The 14,778-nt window shown below is 34.6% G+C and overlaps 1 protein-coding gene across 1 annotated transcript; it reads right to left on the bottom strand.

The window, feature by feature from the left end:
• Positions 1-3,415: 3,415 nt before the first annotated feature.
• On the bottom strand, positions 3,416-10,709 carry PDCB1 (plasmodesmata callose-binding protein 1). The gene is made up of 4 exons (XM_020355483.3): positions 10,457-10,709; positions 9,593-9,829; positions 8,725-8,758; positions 3,416-3,913 (listed from the first exon to the last, which is right to left on the bottom strand). Exons 1-4 carry the CDS (start codon positions 10,506-10,508, stop codon positions 3,703-3,705), a joined length of 534 nt encoding a protein of 177 aa, XP_020211072.1. The 5' UTR covers positions 10,509-10,709; the 3' UTR covers positions 3,416-3,702.
• Positions 10,710-14,778: the final 4,069 nt, after the last annotated feature.

Below are 14,778 nucleotides of genomic sequence, written 5' to 3'. Positions count from 1 at the left end.
ACTTGAAACAAGTACTACACCTTTTTGAAAAATTTGGTTTAATTGTTTCAAAATCCAAAATGGAAATATGTAAAACTCATATCTCCTTTTTAGGGACAGAAATTGGGAATGGTAAAATAAAACTCCAACCCCACATATCACAAAAAATTCTTGCTTTTCCAGATAAAATGGAAGATGTAAAAACTCTCCAAGCATTTTTGGGATTGCTTAACTATGCAAGAAATTTTATAAAGGACCTAGGAAAATTTACTGCCCCTTTATATAATAAAACAAGTTTAACCGGACAAAGGAATTTCAATTCTGAAGACATAAAATTGGTTAAGCAGATAAAAGAAATGGTAAAAACCCTCCCTTCTTTATCTCTACCCCTCGATTCAGACTATTTAGTAGTTGAATGTGATGGTTGCGAAATGGGATGGGGTGGTATCCTCAAAAAGAAAAAGAATAAATTTGAAAATATTTCCGAAGAACAAATATGTAGATATGCTTCTGGGAAATATCATACAAAACCACAAATATATTCTACCTCAACAGATTACGAGGTAAATGCTGTCATCAATAGTCTAAAATCTTTTGAACTATTTTTGATAAATAAAAAAGAAATTACTATTAGAACTGACTGTGAAGCAATTGTGGCTTACGGCAATTCACAAATAAATTCTGATAAAAAACCTCATAAAAGATGGCTTTTGTTCCAAGAGTTTATCTACCATAATGGGGTAAAAATAAATTTTGAACATATAAAAGGAATAAAAAACATTGCTACTGATATTCTCTCCCGTTTTGCAGGAATGGTAGACAATGAAACCATCCAAGGTTTCATATCCCGGCGTACGACAAAAAATGAAATTTGGTAACCAAGAGTTGCCAATATTAACAAATGAATTTCTCTACCCTGGTAGGGAAAGTACAAATGAAAAATTCAACTGCATAATTGATAACATCTGGAACATCCCCAGGTGCACTGAAACAAATGAACAATTAATTTGTTCAATAAAGAAAGGTATTATTTGTGCCTTGTACAAATTTTGTATAACAGACAACCAAGGAGTCCCGCTCCTAAACAAAGCCTCTCCTTCTGGAAAAGGTTTCACTTATTTTGTCTTGTTATCTGGCCCTTATAAGGGTGTTTATACAAATTTTACCGACTTGTGCACTACCAAGGAAGGTTTACAAAATCCTCGTTACAAAGGCTTTTACTCTCGAGAAGAGGCAGAAAAGGCTTTGGAACTGGACACTACTGATATGACAAAAATAAAAAAGGCTCTAAATCCAGAACCTGAAACAAATGTCATTCACACAAATTTGCGAAAACCCCAGCCAAATTCGTTTAAGGAGGCTGTGAGACAAAACCCAAATTCTCCTCAGGAATTGAACCTAAAGAAGTTTTTGGTATTACAAAAATTTTTATCAAAAGCACACAGAGATCCTCACTCAGTTACAAGATTATATGTAGCAGTCAAAAGCTACTTCAACCAAAGATTTGCCTGTATTGAAGAATCTCTTCTTTGCAAGGAAATCAAAAATGGAAGATGTCCTTGTAAAATCAAGTTTTTATTCAGAAAGGCAAAACTTGACCTAGAAAATTTTAGGCCTGTCAATTTTGAAGATTTGCCTGTAAATATCAAGACATTACTGGACTATGGATGTTTAGACTCTGTTCTTATCCATCCTACCGAAAAATTTGATGGATTCGATCCCTCAATCAATGAAGCCATCAACTCAATACAAGCAATTTTCATGTGCCATCTAACCGTGAAGATTGTTACTTGTCCAAGTAATTTCTCAACAAACCAGTATCCAACTCATGTAATGAAGCTGCTTACTGAAGGTCACAAAGAATATCCAGGAGTCTTATACCATGATGGGTATGAATCTTGGGATGTTCAAGGCAATTCTCATTACCAGTATTGCCTATACAGAGCTCAAATAATGGGTTACAATTGGTTTTTCTCAACAACTGACGAAGAAGATTTTAACCTGATAAAAGAGTCTCATAACACAAAGCTTTTTCTCCCAGAAGAAAACGGAAAGTTCTTTATCCCCTTTCCAGCGGAGAACAACAACAAACTTGTGCAGTTTTTCCAAAGAGAAAAGAAGCACAAAGAAATCTATGAAGATGATGGATGTTTTGGTCAACAAACACCCACCGAAACTCAGTCTATGGCCGGATCATCAGAAATGCAGGATGCCGGAGAAGACGAAGAAGTAATAGTCTCAAAATAAAAGACTATGACTCAACAAAAGGACAAACACTGTCTGCAAAGACAGTTGTTTTTATAAAAATCTTATCTTAAAGGAATCTGCTTTAAGGATAAGGCACGTTGTAATTTTATCTTTTAGTCAGAGTCTGTAGCCCTGTGACAGAGTAAATGTGTGGTTATGACAACCTCACTTGACTGAAGGGGCATTTGTGTCTTTATTTTCTCTTTTGTCTTCTAGTTTCTAGTTTTCCTATAAAAGGACCCTCTTGCTCTACTTGTAAGCACGCAGAAGTTGATATCAAATATATCCAGTGTAAAGAGGTTTCTCTTGGAGTGTTCAGTGTGTTTTGCTCTTACTCCTTTCATATAAAATTTGTAAGTATTGTTTTTAAAGATGGTAGGCTAAACCATCCTTTTGGTAGTTTTTAGAATGCCGTAGTTATTTCTTTTAACACATGCGAATATAATTTAGAATACTGGATCTCTATTAAAAAGATAACACGGTTTACAAAAACCTGGGATTTGTAAGCCTGAAATTTTTCAGGTGTGCCCTTGATAAGTGTTTTGAGAAAGAATAGTTAGGTTGCAGGTAGAAATGAGGCAATAGTAAGACCCAAAAGAGTGGGCTGAAGTAAGACCTCTAAGTTGCCAGAAGATGCAAGGAAATTATTTTTCTCCTATTATAAAATCTCCATTGTCATTTTAATAAAGATCCAGGTTTTTCATTATATTCTATACTGTGTTAAAGGTAATAACTCATTGTGTATTTCTAAAAACTATCATATTTATCTCTCTGCTTCCCGCATCACCTACTCTGATTTCATACTTTTGTATTAAAATCCCTAACTAGGAGACTCTGCCACCTTTCCTGGGGTATCTTTATAGTTTATGATATTTTATTTTCTTAACGGTCATTTACATTTAGTTTTTTATAATTATCCTTTTCCCCATTTATATATTGCAATCTATATTTATAATCAATTTATTAGTAGAATTATTGTTCCTTTATATTAGTTATAGCCCTTAAGGGCATTTTTAAAACACAAAATTTCTCAGATATCCATTTACAATATCTAGTTTATACTCGAAGAATTTTATCTATTTTTTCACATCCCCTTGTTAACAATATTTACGTGGTTCTATGCATGTACTAGCTAGGGACACGAACAAGGGAACTCACATTCTCATCAAGTTAACTAATACTACCCCTGTAGTTCCAAATATACATATATATAAAGAGAATAGAGAAATAGACATCGAGTAAGGAGAGAGAGTCCCACATGCAACACCATAGCACTACTTGGGAAATCTTTTCACCCAAGTAGAGGAGATAATGTTAGCACAAAAATAGTTAACAAAAGATGAAACAAGAAACTGATGTCTCTAGCTGAACACCTAGAACATAATTAATTAACAGACCCACATGCATGCATGCATGCATACCCATTTTATACAGCATTACATTTGTGCATCATGATAACATGGTGAGACCAGTTTCTCAGGCCCACCACAGGACCATCACCAAGCCTGAAAAGAGGGTCAACAAAGAAGTGTCCAAAAGTGTATGCCCACCATGGCTATCATCTGTGTTGGTGCCAACTCCAGAAGGGCCCATGCCACTGCCAATCCCTCCTAACACTCCTGGTGTGGAACTGTATGGAGAGGAAGTGGTGCCAGTGGAAGATGTGGTTGTCCCAGTGCCTGCAGTGCTGTTTAGGAAAAGGAACCAATGCTCTCAATATTATCACCAAACCCACAAAAGCAAAGCCAAAACTAAAACACACACACAATCACAAGGACATTGTTATCAAAACCTAGTTTTAAGCCTCTCAAAAACTACCTCAATGTTTTAGAGACTAAGGGTGTGTTTGAATAAATTTCTTTAAAAGCACTTTTAGGAGAAAAAAAGAAATAAGATTATACACAAATTGAAAATAAGATTTTGAAGAAGTTCATCAGACAATTTCTACAAATTAACTTATGCATAAGCTAACATTAGGATCTAATGGATAAATTTCTCCAAGTACACTTTTACTAGAAAAAAAAAAATCAAAATAATCTTCTCAATAACCTAAAACTAGCTTATGCATGAGTTAAAAATAAAATTTTGGAGAAACAAATAAGAGATAACTTATAAGCTAATTTTATCTTATGAAGAAGCTTATTTCATTTTTCTTTACTATTTTTGCCTCCTATAAGTGCTTCTAAAAAAGCTCTTATTTCTTATTTTTTCCTTATTAAAAGTGCTTCTGAAAATTTTTACCTAATTAACCCTAAAACTCATGAATAGTCTTTCCTTTTTGGTATTCAAAAAGGTATTTCTATCTAATATACTCAAAGAATGATCTCTTTGGAGACACAGATTACCGAAGTAAACTCTATATTTCTACTAACAGATCTCTTTTCTTTATACACAGCCGGAAATCAAAAATTAATCGATGTATTGTTAAAACAAAACATGTGTATAGTTTGAATAGCTATATAATATTCACAATTTTACATGACTGAATTTATTATGCAAAAACAATACTATAATCTTTGCGTTTTGTGTTATGATCACGGAAAAAAGCAACTATTTATGTACTCGTCAGTCTTCAGAATAATATTCTCAATTTGGTGTTGAAAATTAAAAGCTATATATGCATATTAAAAAAAAAATTTTAAAAATATAAATACATTTCAGTTGACAATTGTGTTGAATATTCGTACAGGGGAATTATACAGCTGAAAATGAAACACATCAACCCATACCTCAACCACGCACCTTGATTATTTTAATAATACATATACAACGATCCATACAATATAATATCATTTTCATATTTATTTCTTTACTCATCATTGATTATATTTTAAATTAATTTATTTTTTTCTCTCTTTTTATATCTTAATTTTACAATTTATTATACAAATATTATTTTCCTTTCACAAAAGATAGCACAGCCCATCTACGGAGTTAATTCTTTTTTTTTTAAGTATACAATGATGACAATGAATATAGAACAATAACCTAAATTCTTATTGGTAGGCCAATTCATGTAGTTAAAAAAACTAAAGTTAATAAAAAGAAAATATGGGGTACGGTTCGAATACTATGTACCTTGGCGAGGAATTAAAGAAAAGAAAAAAAGTGAGGCTAACACTTGGTACTACCTACCACTACTTTTAACGTTATTCTCTTGCTCCTAATTTCAAAAATGGGTCATCTTCGATTTTAATTCCTCAATAAAAATTTCAACAAACTAAAAGCTCATCCAACAAAAGTGGTCTACATTAAAAAAATAATACATAAATAAGTGATCTTAAGTTGATAAGGACCCCATAGGTTATAGTTTGTATAAGTCGACACCAAATCACACCACAATTATTAATTATATGCATAAAGTTCATTTGTCCCATGCCACAACATAAAAGATCATTAATATTTGTTTGAAAATATGTTTCCGTCCATCTTAAAGCACAAACATGAAATTATTGATTAGGATTGAAAAACAACAAAGATGGCTCATTAAGAATGAAAATGAGTTAACGGAGAAAATCTCAGTTTTAGAACTAACAGTTAGTATCTCTTCACTTTTTTTTTTTTTTTTGATATTGGTATCTCTTCACTTAATTGTTTAAAATTTGAATCCTAACTTTAGACACAGAATAGAAAAAAAGTATTCATCTTGCATACGTTCACCATCTTATACAAAATTTAGTCACTACTTAAAGTAGAAACTATATCATGATTACAAATAAAATTTGGAGGAAAAGAAAAAAAAAGTGTTCTCACTTCTCACACGCATGAGATGGGTCATTCATTAGTCATGGATAGCAAGTTTGATCATATCCCATTCATCAAGAAAATATAGATCTTTACGTAGTTAATGGCTCATACCTCGAAGCATCACCCAAAAGCATTTTATTAAAGTTATATCATCAAATATCATGTACCCAAAATATCGTGACCTATGAATCATGAAAAAAAAAAAAAAAAAGATGGTGATGATGATGATGGGTACTTTAAATCCTATTTTCTACACTTTTTTCTTTTAATAACTTGTATACATCTCATTAGTTAGTTTGTTCCCGGAAAGGTAAATAAATGGATAAGAAGAGCTCAATTGGGACAAATTTGTCTTTCGATTTTTCTTTTTGTTCACTTGTTCTTGATAAGATTATTACAACATCGTATCCCGATTACTACAGCAACTGAGGTTAAAACTCACAGCCACTCTCCTATAGTATACATTCTTCATGTGTGGAGAAAGGTAAGTAATATATTTTTAAAATTGTATGAAATTTATTATTATTAAATATTTTATATCAATCTTGATAACAGAACAAAATTAAATTATTTAATAGAACCGAGATTTGATTCTGATTTAGACAGTCGCGATTAAAAAAATATATATCATTTTACTTTTATAAAAATCAATTTAATAAGAAGAAACTATATTTTTTTTATTAAACTGAAAAACCCTAATTTAATAGGACTTGCTTTGAATAATTAAGCAAATCTTTTAAAAGAATCAAAGAATATATATTAAAATTACTCTGGATAATTAAGGGTTAATTAAGTGACGAATTGTTATAATTCGATTCGTACAAAATAATATATATATATAAATAAAAAAATCGCTCGGACACCAATAAATGAGCAATGAATGAGTCTGCATCATCATCATACAATTACAGTATTGGTCAAATGAGAAAAAGAGGTTGGCCTACAAGGCTAGAATGGACCACACAGCAACTGCAATATAATAAATAAAAGTAGTGCTAGATTTGGACTTATTTAAATGTAATGTTTTTTTACACCAAAATTTAAGTGCGATGTTAGTCAAAAGAAAACATAAAATCAGATCAAATTTGGGATTCAGAACAAATAATGCAAAATATATTGCAAGAATTCCATTTTCTCTCTCTTTTAGTTAGGTCATTGCTTTTAATAAAACTTGGTTATTGTTCCTTAAGTGCTTGTGGTGTTACTTTCTAATCAAATTTGATATTTTACTACTTCAATCACCCGTGTTGAATCCTAATATTCATCTTAATGCACACATTATTAAAGTAAATTAAACTTGAAAACAATATAACAAACACATGAAATACTACTACACTTAAATTTTGTCCTACATTGGTCAAACAAGAAAAATGACCTCTGGTAAATTTAGCCGTCCTACATAAATAAATGATTCTACATATCAATAATTCAGATCAAGGTATTAATTATGAACGAACGAAGATGTTTCTTTAGAAAATAGTAGTAGTAATGATCATTAAACATTAAAATTTTTCATAAATTTTCTTTATCTTAATGTAAAAAAAAAAATATATATATATATATATAAATATAAAGGATATAGGTTAGAGTATATTTTTTATATTATTATTTAAAAATAATGTAATAATAATCTAAACTCTTATATGTTAATATCAATATAATTTTCTTATGCAAATATATGAAATCTGTCCATTCATACATTTAGATAGTGAAAGTAGTAAAGACAAATTTCCAAATCGTTTTTTTTTTTCCTTATTAAAAAGATAAGGAATTTAACTCGCACATAAGATAATTTTGGTAAACTTTTCACATATTCCCTTATTTGCTTAATATGCAAACCTAGAGTTTTGTTTACATAGTCATACCCAAAGTCATGAATATTACAATGACTTGTTTTATATCGTAAGAACCATGTACATATGTTGGTAGATTTGAATTTGTTCGAGTCATTGTAATTTTTACGAATAAAAATATACTTTAAATTATAGAACTTTATCATTAATAATTATTAATTTGTTTAAGTTTCATATATTTTACAAATTACAATATAATCATAATTATAAAAATATTAACAAATTATAAATGTACAACAAACCCAACTTCACAGAAAAAGAAAATTATACATGTCACTGAATTAAATTTCAAATATTATATTATAATATCCATAAATAATATTCATATAACTCTATTCGTATTTAGTTTAATTTATCTTAAAAACAATACTAATCCATAATCCCTACCAAACATCAGTTGTCTGTTTCATTCATTAGTCTTCTCTTGATTAAAAAGTAACACATGAAAGAAAGAAAAAAAAACAATTAGAAGCTCAAAAGGACCTGAACAACACTTTCATATGAATGGTTTGAAAATCCAATTTACATTACGCGCTTGTGAAGCTGCGAATATGCGAAACAAATGAATAATGCACCCACTTCTCCCTAAAAGAGAAGCTTTTGTGGGGTTACATAGTTTTAATCTAAGCATTGCTCACAGTCTCCATTATGAGAAAAGTAAAGTCACTAGCTACCATAAAAAGTCACTAGCCACTATGCTACTATATGTGTATCAGTGTATACTATAAAGTATAAGCCATATCATATACCATATAGAACTTAGTTTATGCAAAAGAAAATAAAATCTACACTAGTCAGGGGGGGAGTTTTAAAATTGTTCAAAGGTTAGAAGAATCAAATTCCAAGCAAAGAAAAAGGCATCAAAAGATGAAGACCACAAGGAGTTCAAGAAGCATACCTGGCACTTGCAGGGTAAGAACAACCTGCGGTACCTGCTCACAAAAAAACAACAACACAAGGGATCAAAAAACATGGTCACATTTTTATTTTATTTTTCAAATCAATTTTTGTTCCTTGGTTTTACTTAAGAGATGTTTGGTACACCAAAAGATTTTAATTTCCAAGAGATTTTAATTTGGGAATGTCACATTCACATGTTTGATATATTATTTTAAAAAATATTAAATTATATTTTTGCCCCTAAACTTTTGGTAAAGTTGATGAAGTCATAAGAATCGAGAGGATAATTAAACCTTTAAAAATAAAAATTTCTGGACAGGAATGTTTTTTACATAAGTTTCTTACAAAATTGTTCCTATGGAAGAGAAGGTGAAAATTTAACTTTTTCGATTTTAAAAAAAATTTTACTGCTGTAAAAATATCATATTACCATTATTCGCTAATTTAATGCAGGTAAAATATTTAATTCATAAGTAACATATATAAATATTTATAACCCACCAATCATATTTATTTTAGTTATTCTTATGCTATCCAGATTTTCAGAAATATGATTTTTGAACATGAAATATTTTCTCGTATATTAAGTGTCCTTTATATAGTTGTCAGAATAGACTCAGAACCTATTTGGATATGAATTTAGAAGAGTTTTTGCAAGATTCTCTACCAAAAGAAAACTCTTTAACCCTCTACCAAAAGAAAACTCTTTAACCCTCAAAACTTGTTCTAAACTTATATCTAAACATGGTGTTAGATATTAACAATTTTGGTACCGGGCAAATAGATAAAAGGAAGGATACCATGAAATTTATCTTACTTACATTATGGCCAAAAACAGAAGGAAAATAGTGGGGTTTAGGACTTACTGGGATCTGATGCAGTAACAGTGGCGGTTCCTGCAAAGTCACAGGACCCTTGAGCCTGGCCCTTCCTTTGGAAATAGCTGTTAACAGCATAGTTACAGTGAGCTCTAACAGTGTTGGGTTGGAAACAAGGGCCATTTTGATGCAGAGGGTTACAATCAGCCCCTGCTCCACAAGCATAGTCTAAGGTCTTCTGCAGTATTGTATCACTTCCATCCTTGCAAACACACCAAGTGCCACCTACCACATTCCACATAACAAGTTTAGGCCAGAAAAGAAACTCCAAATTACAAACACACATACCAAAGAAAGCAGCAAAAACGTGTTTCAATCATATTTCAAGGCAACTCCTTACTCCACATTATCACACATTCCTTAGTCTATACGCACATGATTTTCTTTAATCATAATATGATTATTAGAACAAAGTATCTATTAATGTCTTTAATAATTAAGAATTTTTGGTGAGATTTTCTCTTAAAGTCACATTTTTTCCATCTAAAAAAACCCGGACTAGTTAAGACTTTACTTAAAAAGCATAAGTTTAGTTGCATATGCACATGATTGATAGATAGTAACAATATTTTTTTATCAGTAAAAATGGTACATAAAAGATATCACCTCCAAATATTACTGGACAAATAATGAGATGTTGAAGATTTTTAGAACAAACACAACTGTGGATTTAGTAATAATACTAATACTAAGAAATGATAAAAATCTTGAGACAGAGGGATCTAACATCAAAAGGGAAGATCTTAACCCGTGCTTAACCAAAAAGAGAAAAAATAAAAAATAAAAAAAGATGCTTAGTTGGTTCAGATGACAGAGGACAAAATGTGGTGGTTGAAAACCAAAACTGCTTACTTGAAGAGCCAGTGAAAGCCAACAAAAGCAGTGCAAGAGCAAAAACTGCCATGTTGCTGATAACTAGAGGGGGAAGGAGAGAGAAGGGGTTGTTTGGAAGAGGAGCTAGAGAGAGAGATAGATAGAGAGTGGTGGGTGCGTGACAGTGTGAGATCAGAAGATGATGAGAGTGACAAAGAAAAAAAATATATATAAGAGGTGATTTTGATTTTGATTATGATTTAGATTTTGTTGTAATAAAAGAAAGTTGTGTAGACGGTGGTGGAATGATGGACCCGGTTGGTGTCATGTTGCGAGTACTTTTGGTACTCATGCATTTATATAGTTAAGGCTACTAGTTGATGTGTACTGTTACTATTATTTATCGTCACAGGTCCTTCTCTTCTATCAAGGGAACAAATATTTGCATTGGGACTCGCAACTGTGTGCCACGAGGCACGAGTAGTGAACACACAATTGCCTCTTTATTTTCTTTTTTTACCCTAATATTAGTGATGTTATTTACTTATATCAAACAAACTACTCATTCTCATCACCTTAACTCAGTTAAAATTATTCCTCTTAACGTTGTGTTAATAGAGGGGGTATTTAGTAGGAATTGGTTAGAATAATAAAAGATTTGAAAGAAAATGAGTAGAAAGAAATAAATGAATAAATAAATAAATAGAAAATAAAAAAATTAATTAAAAAAATTATAATATATATAAAGATGATAATATGATTTAGTATACACATCTTTTAGACAATTTTATTCTTAAATTTATAAATAATAAAAAAATAATATTAAAAATTAATTATTCTTATAAATACAATACTTGAATATGAAACCTTAAGATTTGATAACCAAATGCAATATCAACTAATTTAACAAATGTTGATAATTTTTAAATTTTTATTAAATAAAAAATATAGAAATATAAAGTGTCTAAACTCTATTAGTATCTAATCTATAATACATATAAAAGTAATAATATGATTTGGTATATACATCTTTTAGACGAATTTATCCTTAAATTTGTAAATAATAAAAAAAATAATATTAAAAATGAATTATCCTTACAAATACAAGACTTGAATATGAAACCTTAAGATTTGAGAATCAAATACAGTACTAACTAATTTAATAAACATTAATAATCTTTAAATATTTTTATTAAATAAAATATAGAAACATAATTTGTCCATTATCTAATAAAGATAATTATTTTTTATCCATCATAATTGTACCTGCCTGAGGGTACTCTCGTAGTCTTCTTGGTGGTGAAGGGCCGAACGGATGCTTCAAGCAGACTCCTCAAAAGGGGGAGGTACCTGCAAAAGGCACTACGACGCTCAAGTTAGGACAAGCACGATATTCTAGGACAATTAATGAACAGTGACGTACCTCGTTACGTGTGACCTATTTATAATACCTGACATGGGCCTGAACATGGTGGGCCTATTCTAATCTTTACCAAATTAGGTAATACGATGCTAATCAGCTAATCATGTCTTAATTATGCACTTGTCCTTGTTAACTGATTTGTACTATAACCCGTTTAACCTATCGGCACATTGCTAAGCCGACATGCTAATGCTCGGGGGTTGCATGTCTTCGGCTGTTGGTCGGGCCGGTAAACGTTTACTTGGTAATCCTATCGGATCGGCATTGGACCGAGCCGATACGTAGTATGCGGGGATGCATAATGCTGTTTGCATCGGCCTTCAGCCGAGCCGATATGTGGCAGTTGACTAATCTCGGCCTTCGGCTATAAGCCGAGCCGACGTTAAAGTCAGCCCTGGGTATGGTCCAGTTCGCATGGGTGTCTGACGGAACGGCACGTGTTGGTCAACGTGACCGATAGGGTCCTCCCGGTACACAAGCCCCCTAGTCTTGAGGAGTATAACGACGCAAAGGGTAAATGTGACACTTCGCTTGTTACCTTTTTTGAGGGTAGGCCAAGGGTTACAACTGCTTCAGGGAAACGAAGGGTTGTAACTGTTGGTCATTAATGACGCACGCGGGGAGTTATGACTTAATGGAATATGGAGAGACGTAACCGTTGTCGGAATACCAAGGGTTATAACCGTTGGGTATCAATGACGTACGCGAAGGGTTACGCATCGTGAACCGTTGGATCACTATCCAACGGTGTGCAGAGGGGTGTGACTCTTGGTAACTTGCGGAGACTGCCTATAAATAGGCATGTTGGGGGGGTCCTCAAACATACGCATTTATTACTTGCTCCGAGCCGAAATCGTTTGAGTTGCTGCATTCGCATATTCTTCACCAAAAATTGGTCAAGTTCAATACTCAGGTACGTAATGGCAGATTTAAATGTTGTTCATATTGACTCCTCTGGGGACGAGGGTGATTCTGGGTTGAGGGAGACGCCGGACCTAGACGTTGTATCGGCCTCGGCTTCCAACGGAGAGGACCGTGCAGAGTCCGCACCCGGGTCCGAACGGTCGCAAAGTGGGAGTCACTCTTCATCGGCGATGGCTTTTGACGATCAGCCGAGCCGAGGTGGTGGATCGTCCAGGATTTTTGCTCCCATATCAACTCCTGGATATTCGTGGGTGCACGGGGAAGTTGGCAGCGTGTATTCACGATACACCGATAAGAACTCCCTGATCCGCTTCGTATCGGCAGCGAAGTTCTTGACCTTTCCCGATGAAGAGGAGCCCTCCGCTATCTTTTTTCAGCCGTGTAGAGGTGATGGAGGGCCGAACCCAGATTTCGTATATTTGGACCAAGGTCAAGCAAATACCAATTCTTCTATGTGTATGATTACATGTTCCAGGATTTGAAGATCGCTCTACCTTTTGATGATTATTTTGTCAGTATATTGCGCCTACTGAACGTGGCGCCGAGCCAGCTTCACCCCAACACTTGGGTGGCGATGCAAGGGTTTAGGCAGTTATGCTTGGCTCTTGGTATCCGACCCACTCCGCATCTGTTCCTACACTTCTATTTGTCTCGGCCGACGAAGAAGATTAAGTGGTTGTCCCTGGTTCGGCACAGTGATTGCCTGTTACAGCCTTTCACCACCTCTTATAAAAATTTTAAAGTAGGATTTATGAAAGTGATGATTCGGCTAGAGCCAGGGAACAAGTATTTTTTTGATGCCGAAGGGAGATCGTTGTTTCCATTGTACTGGACTCGAAAGCCGAGGAAGTACGAAACGGTCTCCAAATCCCGAATGTCCCCAGAGGAGAGATTGAGTCTGAATTTTTTGGAGAAGTTGCCTCGGCCTTTGTCGTGCCGTCCTCTGGTCTGGTTGTGTGAATCGGCCGACGTAGTTGAAGAATTGATTGGTATAGTACCTTTCTTACTTTTTTAAATTCTTGCGTTATCATTAATTTTGACTAATGATGTGTAGGTATCATGGCAAATCACAGAGAGGACGATTTGGATATTCGCACACTGATCAGGAATCAAGTGGCGGCAACTACTACGAACAGAGCCCCGACCGGTGTGCGCGAGAATCAGTCGTCTGCCCAAGGTAGTGGAGCGGGGCCAACGGTCAGGCCGAAAAAACCCTCTCGGCCCCAGCCTGAAAAAAGGAGGCCTGACCCCAGGGCCGAGGAAGAGAGCCGCCGGGCCAAGCAGCGCCGAGTGGCGAGTTCACCTGTTCCGGAAAGCTTGGCTAGGCCGAGTTTTCTGGCCGGCAATGTCAACGCTCAAGATTTTCTGAGCCAAGACCTGACCTCCGAATCGGGTCAGGGGGTGCTGGGTCGTATGACCTCGGCTCAGAAATGGAGCTTCTTCTGTGAATTCCAAGTGCGTGTTGTGGCTTTAGCCCAAAGCATCGTGATGGAGCCGAAGGCGAGGCCGATGGATTGCGTCGGCAGCTAGCTGAGCAGGAGAAGTCTCTCCAAGAGACACTGGCGGCGCTTACTGATTCCCAAACGGCCAACACCAAATACCAGGCCGAGGTGGATCGCCGGGGTCGAACAGCTGATGACCTGGCTCTAAAGGTTCAGCGTCTTGAACTTGCTTTGAAAAGCGAGACAGAGAAGGTTGTTGTTTTGAGTAAGGAGCTGGAGGCCGAGAGGGTTGCTTTCGGGGCTAACAAGGAGAAAGCGCGTAACAAGGTCTTAACTCAACATCAGGCTGGCTTTGCTCAGGCCGCGCGACAAGCATGCTTCTTCGGCGACTTCCCCCCTGAATTTCACCTAGACATGACCAAGGACTTCTTTTAGGGGAAGTTGGTGGACCTGACTTCTATCCCTTTTGACCAACAAGCCGATGAGGAGGCCCTGGCATGGCCAGCTGGGCCGAACGAGGAGGTGACGGCGTACGAGGAGGGTGCGCCGGAGGATGGTCCGGTTCAGGGGGA

This window comes from Cajanus cajan, chromosome 6, assembly GCF_000230855.2.
Source record: "Cajanus cajan strain Asha chromosome 6, NIPB_CcT2T_4, whole genome shotgun sequence".
NCBI classification, from domain to species: domain Eukaryota; kingdom Viridiplantae; phylum Streptophyta; class Magnoliopsida; order Fabales; family Fabaceae; genus Cajanus; species Cajanus cajan.
Note: the sequence above shows the minus strand (reverse complement) of the source record. Positions and strands in the feature narration are given on the sequence as shown.

What these genes read in the sequence shown, in the direction of transcription:
- PDCB1 (XM_020355483.3), bottom strand. Translation starts at nt 10,508, where the DNA reads ATGGCAGTTTTTGCTCTTGCACTGCTTTTGTTGGCTTTCACTGGCTCT. An exon ending in GGCTTTCACTGGCTCTTCAA is followed by an intron (nt 9,830 to 10,456) that starts GTAAGCAGTTTT and finishes GGAATGTGGTAG; the next exon opens with GTGGCACTTGGTGTGTTTGC. An exon ending in TCTTACCCTGCAAGTGCCAG is followed by an intron (nt 3,914 to 8,724) that starts GTATGCTTCTTG and finishes TTTCCTAAACAG; the next exon opens with CACTGCAGGCACTGGGACAA.